Source organism: Rattus rattus, chromosome 8 (assembly GCF_011064425.1).
Source record: "Rattus rattus isolate New Zealand chromosome 8, Rrattus_CSIRO_v1, whole genome shotgun sequence".
Taxonomy (NCBI): Eukaryota; Metazoa; Chordata; class Mammalia; order Rodentia; family Muridae; genus Rattus; species Rattus rattus.
In genome coordinates, this window is record NC_046161.1 from 110,748,644 (window position 1) to 110,766,756 (window position 18,113).

Here is an 18,113-nt window from a genome sequence, read left to right on the forward strand (position 1 = left end):
TCTGCCCCAAGGTGCCTGGGGAGCACAGAGGTGCTGCCCACTCTCTGACCAGGTGCTCTAGCTGGAGATGTCTCCCTCTGTCCCTTCCCCCCTTTCCTCACAGCCCTCCCTGTCCCTCCCTGCATCCCCAGGAGGTACCAGCGCTCCACTGCTGAGCAGGATCATGAAGATGATGAAAGTCTCGAACCAGCTGTGCTCCACGATGCGGTAGCAGGTCTTGCGCAATCGCCACCAGACCTTCCCCGGGGACTGCGTCGTGTCTACCATGCAGCAGGGACAGCGTCGGACGCAGCCTGTGAGGGAAGGGCGACAGGCCTGTGAACACTTTGGTCTGACTGTCAGAAGGCTGCCTGTTTGAGGGAATGACCAAGAGGTTGGGATGATGGGGTGCATGGTGTGGGGTCAGAGTACGGGAGGTCTGTGGGCGCTCTCTGCAGAGACACACACTCAGAGGACTGGCTGGACTGAGCAGGGGGCAGGGCTGGCAATGGCATGGGTGCCGGCCTGCTCCCCTTAGGAAATGAACTCTGGAAATACTTATCTCCCATGACCTACCCCCTTGGGAATGGCAGAGCCCCAAGTGACCGTCAGCACTGCAGCGACAGGCATATGATGAAAAACCTTAGCTATGATCCCATTTACAAAGGTGTGGGTGTCAGTCACCAACTTGGCCATAGACCACAGTCCCTTGGCTACACAGGGAAACTCCATGTACAGGGCGCGGCAGACCTGGGGTAAGCTGGCTCACACGTGCCTGCCACACCACAAGCACGGGGCTGTCATCCCTTAGTGATCCTGTCCAGCCCTGCACCATGAGCAGGCCCACTCTGACCCACGTCACAGGAGAATGTTAAAGGAAAGCAGACTCCAGCTCAGGGTGAGGCATGGCACGGCCTAGGTGCTGAGGAACTCTGGTTCTCCTGTCCCCTTACCTTCAGTAAAGCAGTCCTCTGGGTCCTTGACGTCCTCACCAAGGTCTGGGATTTGCTCCAGGAGGTCGGCGGTGTTGGTCATGTCAGCGGTGCTGCCCTCCGAGTAACTGTCCTCGGGGGTCTGTGGGGGAGGGGAGGGATAGCCGTGGTGGGCTGAGGACCAGCCTCCAGCGCCAGCCTAGCATCTGGGGGAAGCCTAGGTTGAGTCCAGAGGGCTCCCTCTTTGCACACCGTGATTCTGAGGTGGAGGTGGGTCAATGCCTGCCACAGAGCTACTGAAGGAGGGAGGAGTGGAGGCTGGGCTTCAGGACTCCAGGGTCTGTGATTCTGGTGTGTGGGGTTTAGGGCTGGGGTGTGTTGGAGTGAGGGGATTGGGGATTACTCAGGGTAAGGAATGCATCTAGCTTGGACAGGACAGACAAAGTGGGGGGACTATAGGAGCACCCATTGGCACACAGACACAGATCCAGAACAGAATCAAAACCAAGACAGGCACACAGCAGCAGGTCAGACATGCAGAGAACATGCCAGCAGCGGACCATGCTTCCCACTCAGCTCACACAGGTGTTAGAACTGGGGCAGAGAAAGCGCTGGAACCTCTCCACCCTGGCCCTAGACCTTGATAACTTGTTTGGTCCCCAGGGAGGCTCTAGGTCAGCAGTTTTCAACCTTTGAGTTGCAACCCCTTCGGCAAACCTCTATCTCCCCAAATATCACCACTGGTAACAGTAGCAAAATTATAGTTATGAAATAACAACAAAGTAACTTTTATGGTTGGGGGTCACACGAGAAACTGTATCAAAAAGCATTAGGAAGGCTGAGAACCCCTGCTATAGGACATCTGATAACCTGTGAGTGTCTGCGCTTCGTGACTGTGGGTAATGCCACATGTCTATGGGTAGGTAGAACACCCTGCCCTACCACTGTGAAACCTGTTGCTTAGCTGGCCCCTTCTCCAGAACACTTTAGCCAGTGGACTGCCGGTTGGTGATAGCACAAGGGTGCGGTTTGATACTCTGTAGCTCTGCACTAGCACACGTTGAAGTCTACTTCAGCAAATCTGCTCTTGGCCTCGGTCTAGCTCCTTTCTTCTCTGAATCTGCTTCGCTTGTGTCCTTCTTGGCCTTTCTAGGGAGCACTGACCCTATAAGTCATTTACACAGAGGTCCTTGTCCCTACTTCTGCTTGTGGGAAACAGAACTTAACAACATAAGAGTCAGGAGGGCCTCTGTAGAGAAAGGACCCCCTCATCCCGTCCTACTCCACTCCCACCCTCCTATCCCTACCCCATCTCTTTCCATCCTGTTTCGGTCCCCTCTCAGCTGGCTGCCTGCGGCCAGTCTAGGCTCTCTACTGAAGGCTGGGGCCTGGCCCTGCGGCTCCTGCTGCCTTCTTTCCCCTTCCTGGGATGAATCCCCATCTGCCCATCTGCACCTCCTGTTTCTCCTGATTCATCACCTCTGAGGTTGGTGGTCTCAGGGGAGGGGACAGCCTGCTTGGAGTGGCCAGAGGGGTGGGGCTGTGTCTCCTGGCCCATGATTTTGAGGCTGGCTATCCCAAGTGGGGTTTTTGCAGGCTCTGAGCTGAGCAAGGCCTGGAAGGCTGTCAGGGAGTTCTTGGGATCCTACTGCAGGAGGGAGGAAGCTCCTTCCCTTTGCCTCTTCCCTTCTTCCTGTCTGAGACAGGAATTCACTGCAGCTGCTGTAGACCTAGAACTTCTGGTCTTCCGGCCTCCGCTGGGCCTGAGGCTGCACTGGGATTACAACTGTGGACCGTGACTCCCAGTTTATGCTGTCCGAGGGCTGGAACCCAGGGCTTGTGCACCAGGCAAGCATTCTACCAACTCAGCTACAGGCCCAGCCTGGAAGAAGTCCTTTCTCTGGGACTACCACAGCATTTCTCTCGCCTCTTCTCCCGGGACACAAGCATCTGAAGGGAAGAAGCCTTAAAGCTCACACTCTCTCCCGAGGCTTGGGATCCTGGATCCTCCTACTCCACGTCAAGTGTTAGGCCATCTAGGGAGAAGGCTGATCCACTCAGTGAGGACACTCACCAGGGCCTCGTGCTCCAAGATCAGCCATGATGGCGGAGCATCCTAGGACCTGTCTTACAGGACCAAAGTCACAAGCACAGGGCTGAGGAGGGAGGTCACCCTGCACTCTCTGAGCACATGACTTCCTTTCCACACGCTTGAAGCAAGTGAGGCCGAACAGCACGGTTGTTTGGCCCTTGACTTGGGGCCTTAAAACTCAGATAGGCAGAGGGGCCAGGCAGGTCACACATGCAATCGGGCAGGCGGTGTTGAGGCAAACCAGAGAGCTCCAGCGGGAGGCTGAAGAATGGCTACCTCCTGTCTGCAACATGGAGTGCCATTCTCAAGTTTTCAAGAGAAACAAGAAATGCAGATTTAAAAGAAAGAAAAAAAAAAGGACAAAAAACCCACAAAAGCTCCCAAGTGTGTGGCAATTAATCCAAAGGAAAGCCACAGTAAATCCTGATGACAGGCTGAGACGCCCCATCCCCCTTTTTTTTTTCTTTGCAGGGAAGACAGGGGAAAGACATAAGCTGACTGATGTGGTGAGGACTGTTCTGAAGATCAGTCAAGTCCTCCTTGGATACGGGGAGTCACAGGACAAACGCTTGCTGATCGGCACAAACACACGAGGGCAAAGCGTGAGGAGAAGGGTGAACACGCGGGCTCAGTCGGGCTTCAGAGTCCTGAGCTGGTTGATTTCGCAATTTCCTCATGGCGTGGCCGTGGGGTGGGTACCGTCTCTCCCTGTCAGGACACTGGTTTCCCACCCTCCTCTCTGTAACACGCCTCCATGCTGTCTGTGACATACTGGCTCTGTGGCCTCATGGCCTGGCCCTGGCCCCAGCAGCAGACCCCGCCGTTACCTCACCGCACCCCGGGGCCCGGGGCTCCGTTTTCTGCTCTTGCTGCCAGTCTGCCTGAGATGTACTGGCCCCAGCTTCAGAGGACGTGGTCTCTGACACCTGGCTCCAGGCCCTGGGTTCCTGGCGGGGCTCGTGGCCACCAGACACAACTTGGGATTCCTGCTGAAAAGACCCCATGAGCAGAGCCCAAACACCCGGGCACAGGGTCTCCAGGGCCCTGGCCATGTGGGCTGCAGCCTCTGCCCACTGCTTCCTGGCCTCTTCATGAACCTCCGTCTACTAAAGACCCTTCTTCTGCAGACTTAGGTCAGTAAGTGAGAGGTTCCGGGAAAGTATGGGAAAGGCCCCATGGCCAAAGCTCAACTTATTTAAGATTCCCTGAACGGGTGTGGCCCGGCCACAATGCCCATCTTACAAATGCTACCAACTCTCCTCAGGAGGATGCCCTGACTTCCCAAGTTCTGAAGATACTGCAGTTAGCCTGCATCAATTCCCACAACGCACACACGCACAAGCACGCACGCATGTCTACACACACGTACACACACACACACACACGTGAGTGTGCCCAAGCACACACGTTTGTCCTGGCCCCAGGGGAAAGGGAAAGAGGGAACAGCCAGAATCCAACTCTCATCTCCTGTGCAGGAGACACTATGTTGGTCCTAGTGACCCCAGCTCTCCCTCCCTCAACCACCCCTGTTAGAGCCCTACAACTCGAGTAAAAGAGCCAAGGCTGGTCTGTGAGGCCAACTGAGGCAGGAGGAGGCAGAGCCCCGGGGCCTGGCCCAGCTAATGCCAGCTGAGGAAGCAGCCAGGAAGGGATGCTGACACGGAGGGAGAACTGGTTACGCTTGACCTAGGGACCTAAGGAGCTGCACGGAGCCCAGCTCAGGTCAAGGGAAACCTGGGGGGCAGACACTCTGCTTTGTCCAGACTCTGGTCCTAAGTGTTAAAAATAACAGGTTGAGAGATAAGATAGTGGTGTCCCTGACACCTCCGTCTCAGGGGTACTTATTTTTAAATCTCAGAATCAGCCTCAGGCATGGGAGGAGGGGAAGAGATGGCTGTGAGGTCACCGAACCGTGGCCCTCTCTCACAGGGACATCTGTCTCTGCTGGCCTGGGGCTGGACCACGGTCAGAGCTGGGGGTGGGGTGGGTGACTGGGAGATTCATCAAGAGTTCTTAGGCATGCCGGTCTGTAAGGTTAGCCAGGGGTGAATACTGATTAACAGGATAAATGGGCAAGCTGGTGTTGGCTCCCTCCTGAGGGGCCAGCTGCCATGGGGCTTCCTCTCCCCTCCTGTGCCATGGCTGAGGTAGTCTGGTTGAGGCTAGGAGCTGCACTCTGGACTCCATACAAGCAGGTGGCTGTCCCATCAGGACGGGATGGAGGGGTGGCTGACCTGTTTGCTGGACTCTTCCTCTGTGCCAAGGCTGTTCTCTTCATCTTCTTCCTGGTCTTCAGTGTCTGACTCAGCCACGGCGATGGGCACGCACACAGGCTCCGAATCCCCAGGGGTGCCCTGGCCGGGTCGCTTGTCCTCCTCGAAGCGTGTTTCCTTGCGGGCTGGGGGCACCTTCTCCACCTCTGGGGGTGGCGGGGATCTGGGGGCTGTGATACAGCTGGGCAGCTGGCTGTGGGTGGCAAGAGCCGCGGGCTTCTTAGGTCGCCGCCGCAGGATCCCGCAGCAGAAGTCCCAGGTGGTCCGCTTGACAAAGCGCAGGCCCCTCTGGATGCGAGCCAGGGCCAGCTGGAGGTTGTTCATCTCCCCGTCCTCGTCAGGAGCCGTGAGGTTGTCTGCGCTGAAGGAGCTGAGCAGCAAGGCCAAGAAGAGATTCAGGACCTGTTGAGGCAACGGCTCAAGTTCACCCAGGCACTGCTGGACTCTGGAGGGGAAACTGAGGCCCTAAGAGACTTGAATACTCCTGACGACAAAAGCTCAGAAGCACAGGGCCCAGGACACTGGGCTCTCACCCACCCCTCTCCTTCTCTTCTGTACGGAAGCTTTATCTATGAAAGGAAAGTGAATCAAAATTCTTTCTGCGAAAAGCTCAGGCAGCCCGACTGCAGATTCAGGTCCCTTGTATTACAGCTCAGGGTCATGGGGAGAGCATCTGTCATCCAGTGTCGAGGGCTAGAGATGAGAAGACAATGAGGGACTTGGCCACGGTTACACAGGTTGGTGGAGGAAGAGCTTTAACCAGGCACCGGCCTCTACACTCTGGCCTTTCCTTTTCTCTCCCGGCCCCTCTGGACTAATGAGGCAATGGGCACGGAGGGAAGGCCTCAGGGCTCCCCCCTGGGAAGTGAGGAGACAAGGCAAAAGGTCCTCGGAGAAACCACTCCCAACTTAAAGAGCTTTGGAAGGGCTGGGGAGTCATTAGCCTGGGTAAGAGGGAGGCATTAGCTCCAGTTCCCAGCAGAGGTGGGCTTACCTGTGGAGCATTCTGCCTGTCCTAAGGTGGTCTTGACACCTATCCATGTGAGGGTCACAGGGAAGCGAGCGGAGAAAGGAGGTGGGGAACACGTGTGTTTCAGACCGACTGTGGGGTGTGACACATCTGGATGGATGTCCCGGGACAAGGATACTGCCTGGCCCCACTGAGGGGAAAGAGGATGGCAGTAGGCCTGTAGGCATTCCCTGGCACCAGGTATCTCCTGTCAGTCCCCAGGAAAGAGTTCAGCTGAAAGGGCCCTGTAGCCAGGTGGCCACGGGAATCTCCAAGCCCCTGCCCCTCTCCCTCTCTAGCTCCAGAGGGATGCGTCCCACCTCAGGGAGTCCATATCTGCCAGGAGACAGAGGGTGAGCACTGTGGTGAAGGTGGTGGTGACAGTGAGGACCAGGCCTCGGCAAGGAACCATTGATTATAAACTAACATGCATCCCCGCAGCCAGCAACAGCTAAAGGTGCTTCTGGGCCAACTCTACAGAGAAGTGACCGCTTCCGATGCCTGGTCAGAAGGACCTTTTTCATGTCCTTACCAGGGACTCAGGATTTAGTACTAATCAAAACCGCTGACCTCCAGCCTGGCCCCTGGCTTCTGGCTTCCTCCGAGTCTAAGCGCAGCCTGCATGTCCCCACCACCCACTGTAGGTCCTCCTTGTGGCCCACGTCCCTCACCAACTCCTGGTCCCACAAATCCTGACTCCCCAGGGAGCCCTGGATCCAAGCTTCAGGCAAGGTAGGAGGCCTTGTCCACCCACTCGGGACCCGAGGGCCTCCCATCTCCAGCTTCCAAAATTTGGTTTCTTCCAGGGCTCCCCTGTCAATCATGTGTGGCTCCCGGCCTTGCCTGGTCCCTTCCCATTTCAGCAGCGAGCTCGCTTCCACCCACGCGGCTGGCCCCAGCAGCGGCCCAGTTCCCGAGGCGGCAGCGTGGGCTGGCAGTAGCATCGTCCCTCCTCCAGAGCCTCTAATCTTCTTGTCCCCAGGCAGATCCGCTCAGAAATGGCAGGCTCTGTGTGAGGGGCGGCTCAGCCTGGCATTGGCCTGAGCGCCGCGGGCACATTTTGCTTTTGCTTCTTTTTGGAGCAGAAAAGAATCTGGCAGCCCTTGGGGTCAGGTAAGGGATTAAGTGAGGCTCCACCCCAAGGGGCAGCTTTTTGAGGGGACAAAGAGGATGATGGGGCCTTGAGCTTTATGTCTGGGGACTGAGAGGGTGGACAATCTGTTGGGTCCTGGCCGGGCCTGACTGAGGCACCTGGATACTGAAAACAGGCAGGTTTGGGGAATGGCTCTGCAGTTCTGATTCCACAGCAGGCTGGAAAGTGGATCTAAAGCCCCTATGTGCCTATGTGCCTATGTGCTGGCTGGTGAGGCACTGTGCTGCTCAGAAGGGACATGGTAGTCATGTGGGGTCAGACTGTGCAAGTGTCCTGTGCTGGTCACCTATGTATCCAATAAGGTGGTTCCCATCCTGAGCCGATGACTAACTTTGATCTCATCTCTTCTGAGCAGGAAGCCTTGCTTAACGTTCCTAGCTGGGGAGGGGTGGTTCTCAGGGCTTCTCCCTTGGGGCACTGACCAGTTCTTTCTGTCTGAGGGTCATTCCCCCACATCTCTCAAGTTGGTTGAGTGCCAAGAGTGTGTGGGCTAGGCCACACTTCCCTCTGAAAGCCCACCGACACCACCATAATGGTTGGCCTGCAAGAAACCTTAATGAGACTTGTTACTCTGAGTTGAAAACCATGTAGTAATTCACTGGTAACGAGGGACAAATCAATAAGCAAGTGAATGAATCAAAAACAAGCAAATAACGGACACACGTGTAGATGGCATGTAGATGAATTAACAGGCAAAACGCAGGGAAGGGTGACCGAGTCAGTGTGAACGGCTTGTTGGGTGGATCAATGAATGAATGGCAGCAGTGAACGAGGGGTGGGTGGGTAGGCTGAATAAGGGATGAATGGAAAAGGATGAACAAAGAATGGGTATGGATACGGTGGAGGAATAAGTGGAGGGGAGAAGAGAGGGGAGAGAGATGAGCGAGGGATGAATGGATGGGTGGGTCTATGAGCAGACATGAATGTGTGTGTGTGTGTGTGTGTGTGTGTGTGAGAGAGAGAGAGAGAGAGAGAGAGAGAGAGAGAGAGAGAGAGAGAGAATGGGAAGTCGGCAGACAGATGACTGAATGAGTGGATGTGGCAAATGGATGAATGGATGCATGGATGATGGGTGGATGACGGATGATGGATGGGAGGTTGGATAATGGGTGGATGGATGATGGATGGGTGGATGATGGATGAATAGATGGGTGGATAGATGATAGATGGATGATGGATGATGGATGGAGATGGATGATAGATGGATAAGTTGATGGATGATGGATGGATGATGGATGGATGATGGATGAATAGATGGATGGATAGATGATGGATGGATGATGGATGATGATGGATGGATGGATGATGGATGATGGATGGATGGTTGGATGATGGATGGATGGATGATGGATGGATGATGGATGAATGGATGGATGATGGATGATGGATGGGTGGGTGGGTGATGGATGATGGATGAATGGATGGATGATGGATGATGGATGGGTGGGTGATGGATGGGTGGGTGGGTGATGGATGGATGGATGATGGATGGATTGATGATGGATGATGAATGGATGATGGATGGATTGATGATGGATGATGGATGGATGGATGGATGGCTGGTTGGATGGGTGCATGCATGCATGAATGGATGGATGGATGGTTGGTACTGATCAGACAGACTGATGAGACAGTGATAGTGAGTGGGTGACTAAGAGGATAGACGGCTGCACAGGTGAACATACTGACACAGGTCGACAGATGAAAGTGAGTAGTGAATTGATATGCTCATGTTAATTGCACAGGTGGATGGCTAAGTGTGTGCACAGGCACCAGGATGGACAATTGAGTAGAAAGAAAAAGATGGGTAAATGAGCAAGCAGAAGAATGAGGGGGTTGATGGAGCAGAGGCTTATGGGAAGGTGGACAGTTTGACGGACAGCTAGGTGACTGGCCAGAGAGAAGGAAATGGTGGTAACTGGATGATGGGATGGATGTGTTGGGGAAGTTCAGGGTGCATTCTGAGGCCCTTGGCTGACTCACCACAAGGTTGCCAATGACCATGACGAGCAGGAAGACCAGCAAGCACAGTGACTGCCCAGACACCTCCATGCAGTCCCACATGGTCTCGATCCACTCCCCACAGAGGATGCGGAAGATGATGAGGAAGGCGTGGAAAAAGTCCATCATGTGCCAGCGGGGCAGCAGGCCGGAGTCGCTGATGCGGTGCCTCAGCTCTGAGTAGTTCTTGCCGAAGAGCTGCATGCCCACCACGGCGAAGATGAAGACGATTATGGCCAGCACCAGGGTCAGGTTCCCCAGGGCGCCAACAGAGTTCCCGATGATCTTGATGAGCGTGTTCAGGGTGGGCCAGGACTTGGCCAGCTTGAAGACCCGCAGCTGAAGAAGGAGGGAGAGGAGGTGTCTTTGTGGTAGACCTGGGTTGTTGTTTCTCAAGGACACTGTAATGTCCCCAGCTCTTGCCCGAAAGCCCTGGGAGGCCTGTTCTCCTAACGCATACCCCAATTAGTTTCACTTAGGGAATTCCTGTTAGATTTCGGCACAGTCTGTGGAAAGCCTGCTGGGCTCCAGTCTGAGCCCTTAGCCCACTTAGCCCTTAGCCCTTTCTCTGCCCCACACTAAACCTCCTACCTGTTACTCTCATCTCCAGGACCTTCCTAGTGGATTCTCCCAGCCTGGTGTGTCTTTCCTTTTTTGGAACTGTTCCCATCAGATACTTTAGGCCAGCATGGGCCATTTGACTCACCAGTCACCGCCATCTTTCTTTCATCTTGCAAGCACAGAGAAAGATGGCGGGTACTTCCTATTTATTGCACACCCGGGCTGTCCCAGACCCCTGCTTAGGATGGATTGAGTTAATCTCAATTTCTGATAACCACGTAAGGTTGGCATGGTTACTGCCCTCCTTTGGTCCTCAAAGGAAAAGTGACTCTAAGTCCTGTGGCTCACAGGAATGGGACGAAGATTAGAGCTTAGATTCTGGGCTTTCCCTGCTGCTCCCACATACCCCACGAGAACAGCCACAGTCCTCTAGGACACTATCCCTGATCATACCACCAGTCCCAAGTGGACCTCAGGCATTCTGAGCTCCAAATCCACAGGGCAGATTCAGTGACATCTGAGACCCACCGAATCTGCCTCTGCAGTGTCAAAAGATCCTGGGTAATTTAAGCACTTGGAAGTTTAAAAAAATGCAATGTCCTGAGTGGGTCACCCATAGACCTGGGTGTGCCTATTAGCTTATGGCTTTATCTCTTGAGTTCTGTCTCTCATCTGTGAGCTGGGAATGTCTTAACACGCACCCCACTCCTGGTTCCTGTTGGGACTAGGGAGGTACATGAAAGGCTATGAAACTGCCAGCTGTCTACCCCCGAGGAATGCCCACCTCCACCTGACATCCCCACACTGGGGCAGGCACCCAGGAACACTTATCAGTGTCTTGACCTCACCAGGACATGACAGAGCAGAGCAAGAGTATCTGGACAGTGGCTGTAGAGAGGTGTTTCAAGCCCCCACCCCCCTCTGCAGTGGGTCCAGGCAGATACCAGACGGAAGGAACGTAGCACAGACAGGTTGCCCATGCGGGACAGCCCCAGCTCCATGAGACTGAGGATGACGATGATGCTGTCGAAGATATTCCAGCCCTGCTGGAAGTAGTAGTAGGGGTCAAGGGCGATGATCTTGAAGGTCATCTCCGCTGTGAAGATTCCCGTGAAGACCTGAAGAAGAGAGAAGGAGTCGGTGGGGCCTGAAGACCCTGGCCAGCAAGCACCATGCTTCCTGACTCTTGCCTTGCCAGTGTCTTCCCCAGGGCCTCTTGGCGACTGGCTAGGCTCATCGGCTCAGAAAAACCTGTACTCATCACGGGCTCTGCAGACAGGAGGGTCTAACAGGAGGGGCAGCTGGGGCAGCCGTAGCATCCTTATACAGCTCCAGAGCTCCTGGCTTTTGCTTCTTCTTCTCCCCAGGTTTCCACCTTTCTCCTCAGAAAGCACCCTTACCCGCAGAGCCATCTCCCCAGCCCATGTGTATTTAAGAAAACTCATCCAAAAGCCAGACAGTATCACTGTCCCCATTTCACAGGTAAGGACATCGAGGCAACGAGAGATGAAGCAGCTGTCTAGGGTCACACAGTTAGAGAGCTCAAGAGCCTGTTGAAGGCCATTGTCACAGGTTGGCCCGACTGCTGGCCTGCAGCCCACATGTGGCTGAGGCCCAACACGAGTAAACTTAAAAGTTGAAATTAAACTTTTTTTTTTTTTAATTTCCTAGTTCTTGAGTGTGAGCTTCCTAGATGACAACGTCATGCTGCAATGTCTAAGGCTGGATGCGCTGTCCCAGAGACATTCCTGAGGGAAGGAACAATGTGGCCGGTTTCCCAGGTTTGTTGACTTGTGACAAAACAGCCCAACTTTGGCTTCTGCAGCTCCAAATACAGGAGCCTGTAGTGTTGGCAGGCAGCCATGACCACCCAAGGTCCTACCGGCATGATCCCCAGAGGAAGGTATATCTGCTGAGGGTAGGGGCAGCTTGGTCATGGTGAGGAGCTGGTGGTTGGCCCAAGGAGGCACTTGGGAGCTTCTGGAAGGGAAGGGTGTTAGGTGGCACACCCTGGGAACTGTACCAGGCCTGTAGCAGACATGGAGACATAGGGGTCAGCATGGGTACTGGGAGGTTAGCCGGGTACTCTCAGGAACGCTGCCAAAGCACAGACCACATGGCCTTTTGTCTCTGTTCAGATGGCACTCTGAGGAAGTGGGCTCTGGTCCCATCCTCACTGCTTAGACAGTGGAGTTTGGAGTGTGAGAGATGATTCTATCGTTAAAAGCACAAATTGAGGGTTGGGGATTTAGCTCAGTGGTAGAGCACTTGCCTAGCAAGTGCAAGGCCCTGGGTTCAGTCCCCAGCTCTGGAAAAAAAAAAAAAAAAAGCACAGATTGCTCTTCCAGAGTATCCAGTTCAATTCCCAGCACCCACATGGCAGCTTAAAACTGGCTATAACACCAGGTCCGTGTGTGTGTGTGTGTGTGTGTGTGTGTGTGTGTGTGTGTGTGTGTGTGTGTGTGTGTGTGTGTGTGTGACACCCTCTTGTGGCCTCCTTGGGCACTGCGCACACATGGCACACATACAGACATACAGATAAAACACTCATACACAATGAAGAATCTTTTTTTTTTTTTTTTTTTTACAAGGGTGGGGGTCCTTTTGAGATAAGGTTTCACGGAGCCCAGACGGGCCTCAATCCTGACTCTTCTCGACCGTGGCGTTCATCTTTCATGAGACTACACGACGATGCACAGTGTAAACCCCGGCTGAACAGGTGACACCGTGACTCCTTCCCATGCTAATTAAATACAGCTTACGGCTCCCTTTGCTTTTCTAGTATTGTTATTAGCATCTGTGGCACATCCTGCAGCAGGGATGTGCCACACCATTTCAACCAATTCTCGACCGCAGGCAATCTCCTCTAGAAGGACTGTCACAGTAAGTACCATTTTGCAGATGTATTGTTCAATTTGGACCGGTGTCAATGGCCATGGGTGGGGACTCTGATATGGTTAACTGGTCCCCAGAGACAGATTTGAACCAACTCCACGGGCAGCGTGTGACAACTGCCTCCCTCTAATGCTAATCCTGTGCTGCTGCCCCTCACATGCAGCTGTTTTATCAGCCATTCCTTATCTCTGTGCCTCTTCTCTTGACAAACTGCTGTTCACAGTCGTTGTTGACCGTCCCATCACGGCGTTTGCTCGTTTTTGAATTGTATATAAACATACCTTTTAGATTAGGGATGTTATCTCCCAATCCACTATACGTACTGCTGTTATCGTTTGTTTATTTTTATTTTTTAAGTCAAGAAATAACTTAGAAGCTGGGTATGATAGTTCATGCTCATAACCCCAGAACTGGGGAGTAGAGGCAGGAGGATCTGGCATTCAAGGTCATGCTTAGCTTTAAAGGGAGTTCAAGGCCAGTTCAAGGGACATGAGACCCTGCCTCAAACAAAGCAATAACATGTTAACGTTTTTCTTATTTGCTTCCAGTGCTGGTTTTTGGTTTGTTTTTGTTTTTGAGTCAGGGTTTTCTGCGTAGCCTTGGCTGTCCTGGAATTCACTCTGTAGACCGGGCTGGCCTTCAACTCACAGCTCCCCCTGCCTCTGCCTCCTGAGTGCTGGGATTAAAGCCAATGCTTTAATTTAACAGCCAATGCTGTTTTATTCACTCTCACAAGATGGTGGTGGTAGAAGTAGTAGACTGAACCTGTATTTGCGGTACGCTACAGTGGGCACTCTAGTGTTCCTCATACTTTCCACCATTTAATCCTCACAGGAACCCTGTGTGATATGTATGTTTGCTGTTTCCCCTGTTATAAATAAACAAACAGATATAGAGAGGTTAAGCCATTGGCCCGAATAGCAGCTCCCACTGTGGTTTTGCCTCCTATCTCCCACCATAGGTAACTTACAAAACCATTCACGGTGTTGCAGTTCCCTCAAGGTAATCGCTACCCCAAATCTGATGTGTAGCGTCTATCCATGTCCCTACCAAATGCACAAGAACAATAGGTAATAGGTGACTTGGAAGCGTAAGCCAAAGAGAAATGTCCCTCACGGGCTCCTGTATTAAATGTCTGGCCCTCCGTATTAAATGCTTGCCTTACTTCCTGTTTGGGGGTAGAAATGGGATCTCTCAGCTCCCTGCTCCTGCCACCAAGGCCTTTCCTTCCTTTATGAACACCTAACCCGCAGGAACCGTAAGCCCAAACAAACTCTCTGAAGTTCCTTCTGGTCTGAGTGGTTTCCACTCCACAGCAACAGAGTGAAACTGGGAATGACCATGACCGTCCATGCTGTAAACTTTAAAGAAGTTTTTATCATAGTTAACTGTCAAAACCAAGTCCTCAGCTTCCCGTTAGTGAGCGCGGCCTGACAGAGGGACCCAGGTCAAGTTTTTCCCTGTGTAGATTACCCGTTCCTCCCAGGATCCTCTGTGGAGCAGTTCACTCAGCCTTTGCTTATGGATTATAGTGCTGTTGCCAATTCTCCAACAGGATTGCTTTACTCCTAATATTGTAGTCTTGCAGCTCTGATCACATTTTATAGATGCCATAACTTTTTGGGGTTTTATAAAATATCTTAATAGATGGTAGAAAACTTCCACCTTTCCCCCAAGACTGTCTGTCTGTCTGTCTGTCTGTGTGTGTGTGTGTGAGAGAGAGAGAGAGGAAGGAGGAGGAGGAAGAGGAGGAGGAAGAGGAGGAAGAGGAAGAGGAGGAGGAGGAGAAAGGGGGAGGGAGGGAGGGTGGGAGAGAGAGAACGCACAGGCACATGTGTGCATGCAGGTGCCTGCTGAGGGCAGGAGGAGTCTGCAGCTTCAGGCAGTAGTGAGCCACCACCTGGGAATTGAACCCAGATCCTCTGCAAGAGCAGCAAGTTCTCTTAGCCACTGAGCCACCTCTCCAACCCCAACCCAACCTTCACAAGGGGAGGCTATCTTCTCCTCAATATTGCCTTTGATTATGCAATGGCCTGAGCGGTTTAATCGGCCAGCCTCCTCTTTTATGGAATCTGCCTGAAGAGTCTGCCGCCGCGCCAAGAGTTACCTACCTGTGTTTATTTTGGTGATTTTGTTTCTTTACATTAATATTTAAGCCACTTGGACTATATTAAATCCAAGAAAACCAAAGCCTTTCATATCAGCAATAACGCTATCCAAACAGCACGAAACGCAGCTGTTGCCAGTGACGAACATCGGTTTAGTACAGCTGTCAGTCACGCGCTGACAGTTTGGGAGAGCAGGTAAGTTCTCCATCACATCCGACCACTGCCCAGTCCAGCCCAGCAAACTACTCTTTATGTCCTGCAATGGCCATCCGATGGGCATGTAACATCTGCACAGGAGACTGCATGCCGAGATGTACCAAAGACCACTCAATAAATATCCCCCGGCTGCACCACGAGACGCCACACGTTAGATGTACCTCCCCCTTGATTTACAAGAAGGAAAAGTACAGGAATAGCTAAATGGGCTTAAACGACTGTAAAAATGTTGAATAAATTCTGCAAATGACCACTTAAAGTCCTGGGTTTATAAAAGGCAGTTAAGGAAGAAAATATCCACAGCTCACAGTATGTGTGAGGTCTACGTGCCCGTGTGAGCCATCGGAGCAGCTGGGTCTGAGAGAGGGCCAGGTCTACTGTGAGACGGACCTGAGATCCAGCCAGGGTCCTTCCCACTGGCTGGCGCAGTGGGCTCTGGCCAGCTCTGCTGAGGACCTCTAGAGAGGTTGGCAGTGTCCATGTGCTAGCCTACAGTAGATGCATGGCTGATTCCACTCCCCCCATGCCACCCCTCCTGCCTCAGTCTCTCTGTCTGCAAAATGGAGATGTGGGGTCAGTCTGTCTAACAACTACTACAGCCATCATGTATGCTGATGGCTTGCTGTTCGTGCAAGTTGGAGGGAAGCACGGTACAGGCATTATCTTATTCAGCCTCATTAGCTTCTGATGAAGTTCATATTGTCTGATTCTTGCATTTATTAAATTCAGCAAATACTCATCGTGCCAATTACCAGGATTAAGTCATGCTTGCTTGAGGTTCACAGTCAGTAAGAGCTGAGTCAGAATTCAAACCTGGTTCTGCATGTCCATGACTGACTAAGCACACTCAGTTATCCATCGGCTATCTACCCGCCCACGGGCTGCCATCTCTACCCGCCCACAGGCCCCTACAGTCCATCCACACATCCAGCCTCTTTTCTTCCTCCTCTATATAGCCACCCACCCATCCACTCATCCATCCATCCACCCACCCACCCATCCATCAATCCATCCACCCACCCATCAATCCATCCACCCATCCACCCACCCATCAATCCATCCTCCCACCCATCCATCCACCCACCCACCCATCAATCCATCCACCCACCCACCCACCCATCAAATCCACCCACCCACCCACTCATCCATCCATTCATCCATCCACCCACCCACCCATCCATCTATTCACCAACCCATCAATCCATCCACCCATCCACCCACCTATCAATCCATCCTCCCACCCATCCATCCACCCACCCACCAATTCATCCACCCACCCACCCCATCAATCCACCCACCCACTCATCCATCTATCCATCCACCCACCTGTCCATCCATCCATCCACCTATCCATCCATCCATCCATCCATCCATCCATCCATCCACCCATCCACCCACTCATCCATCCATCCATCCATCCATCCACCCACCCACCCATCCATCCATTCATCCATCCATCCATCCATCCATCCACCCACCCACCCATCCATCCATCTATCCATCTACCCACCCATCCACCCACCCAACCACCCATCCATCCTGCTCCCACTCTCTGCTGCCCTCTAATCATCTGCTCACCATCACTACAGATCCAACTATCTTTCCTTCCGTCCTTCTATCTCTCTCCCAATCTAATTATTGATGCACTCACCCATCCGCCTCTCATCCCATTATCTCTAATCATTTGTCTATCTTTTTATCCTTCCTTTCTTCTCTCCCCAATTATCCATCTGTCCATCCTTCTAGTCTTACTCCTCTCTAATCATCCTCCCACCATCCATTCATTCTTCCATCCATCCTCCCACCTATCCCATTCATCCTCCCACCCACCTCTCATCCATCCTCCAACCCATCCCCCCACCCGCCCATTTGTCTCTCACTCTCCTCCATACTTAATACACCCACCATCCCTCTTTTGTTCTGTTCTTTATTGAATCATCCATCCCTTTATCTTTCATGAATTCTAATCATCCACTCATCTCTCTATTCTTCCCTTCTCTCCTCTGCCCACTCACTCACCCCTCCTTTTCCGCATTCAGCATCCAGTGCAATCCCTGCCCTGCAGAGCAGCCCGTCCTTCCTGTGCTTCCCTCCTGCGTTTGCTCACCTCTGGCTGGGCTCCACGCATTTCAGACGCGCCCACTCACTTTTGTTAACGGCATTTGAGCATGTCCACAAGCTTCAACCCCACCCTCCCACTCAAATCGATACCTTTGCTCCTTAAAACCAGACTCCAAAACTCCCTCCTCCAAGGTGTCTCCAGGACCGCTCCCTAGAAAAGCCCCTTCGATGTTCAGAATCCCTTCCCCTTGAGAGCCATGCCCTTCAGGGATGCCTACTTAAGAGCTGATGGCAGGCGGTCCTTACCAGGTTTCCGACCTGCAGCATCTCCTCAAACTCTGCTGTCATGTTGTAATGCTCCAGAGCCATGAAGAGCGTGTTGAGCACGATGCACATGGTGATAGTGAGGTCGGCAAATGGGTCCATGACCACAAACTTCACCTTCTGCTTGATGGACATCCAGAGTGGACAGCACTCCCAGATGAGGTAGTGCTGGGCAAAGCGGTTCCAGCATGGTGGACACTTCCGATGGGACTCCTCCAACTCTGGGGACAGCCAGGGGGTTAACTAGGTTTATCCACCAAGTCTGGTGGCGTTCTAGAAAGGTCTTGTGACTCAAGTGGGGTTGGGAGGAGGTTAGCAGGGGGGCTAAGTGGCTGTGGCACGCTGAGGGAAGGCTAGGGAAGTGGGTGGCCTGTGTTTCAGCTCTTCACTCTGGAGATGTGGGAGGAAAGGGCTGCAGAGATAAGAAACTAAGGTGGATGTGGGGAAAGGAGGCTATGACAGAGTAGGCCAGTGTAGGTTTATGTAGACAACTCCGTCCCACAGATATG

At 52.9% G+C, this 18,113-nt stretch overlaps 1 protein-coding gene across 9 annotated transcripts in view; it reads right to left on the reverse strand.

Moving 5' to 3' along the window:
- Scn5a (sodium voltage-gated channel alpha subunit 5) overlaps positions 1-18,113 on the reverse strand; it is a 98,092-nt gene that overhangs the window by 28,457 nt on the left and 51,522 nt on the right. For 4 of the 9 annotated variants that reach the window (XM_032911121.1, XM_032911125.1, XM_032911126.1 and 1 more), the window contains 7 exons: positions 17,587-17,825; positions 10,945-11,118; positions 9,422-9,778; positions 5,238-5,678; positions 3,831-3,989; positions 933-1,053; positions 139-293 (listed from right to left, as the gene is read on the reverse strand). In XM_032911121.1, coding sequence (XP_032767012.1) covers positions 139-293; positions 933-1,053; positions 3,831-3,989; positions 5,238-5,678; positions 9,422-9,778; positions 10,945-11,118; positions 17,587-17,825 — 1,646 coding nt within the window. Of the gene's footprint in view, positions 1-138; positions 294-932; positions 1,054-3,830; positions 3,993-5,237; positions 5,679-9,421; positions 9,779-10,944; positions 11,119-17,586; positions 17,826-18,113 lie in introns of all 9 variants that reach the window. The other 5 variants (XM_032911120.1, XM_032911124.1, XM_032911122.1 and 2 more) reach the window with 2 other exon arrangements.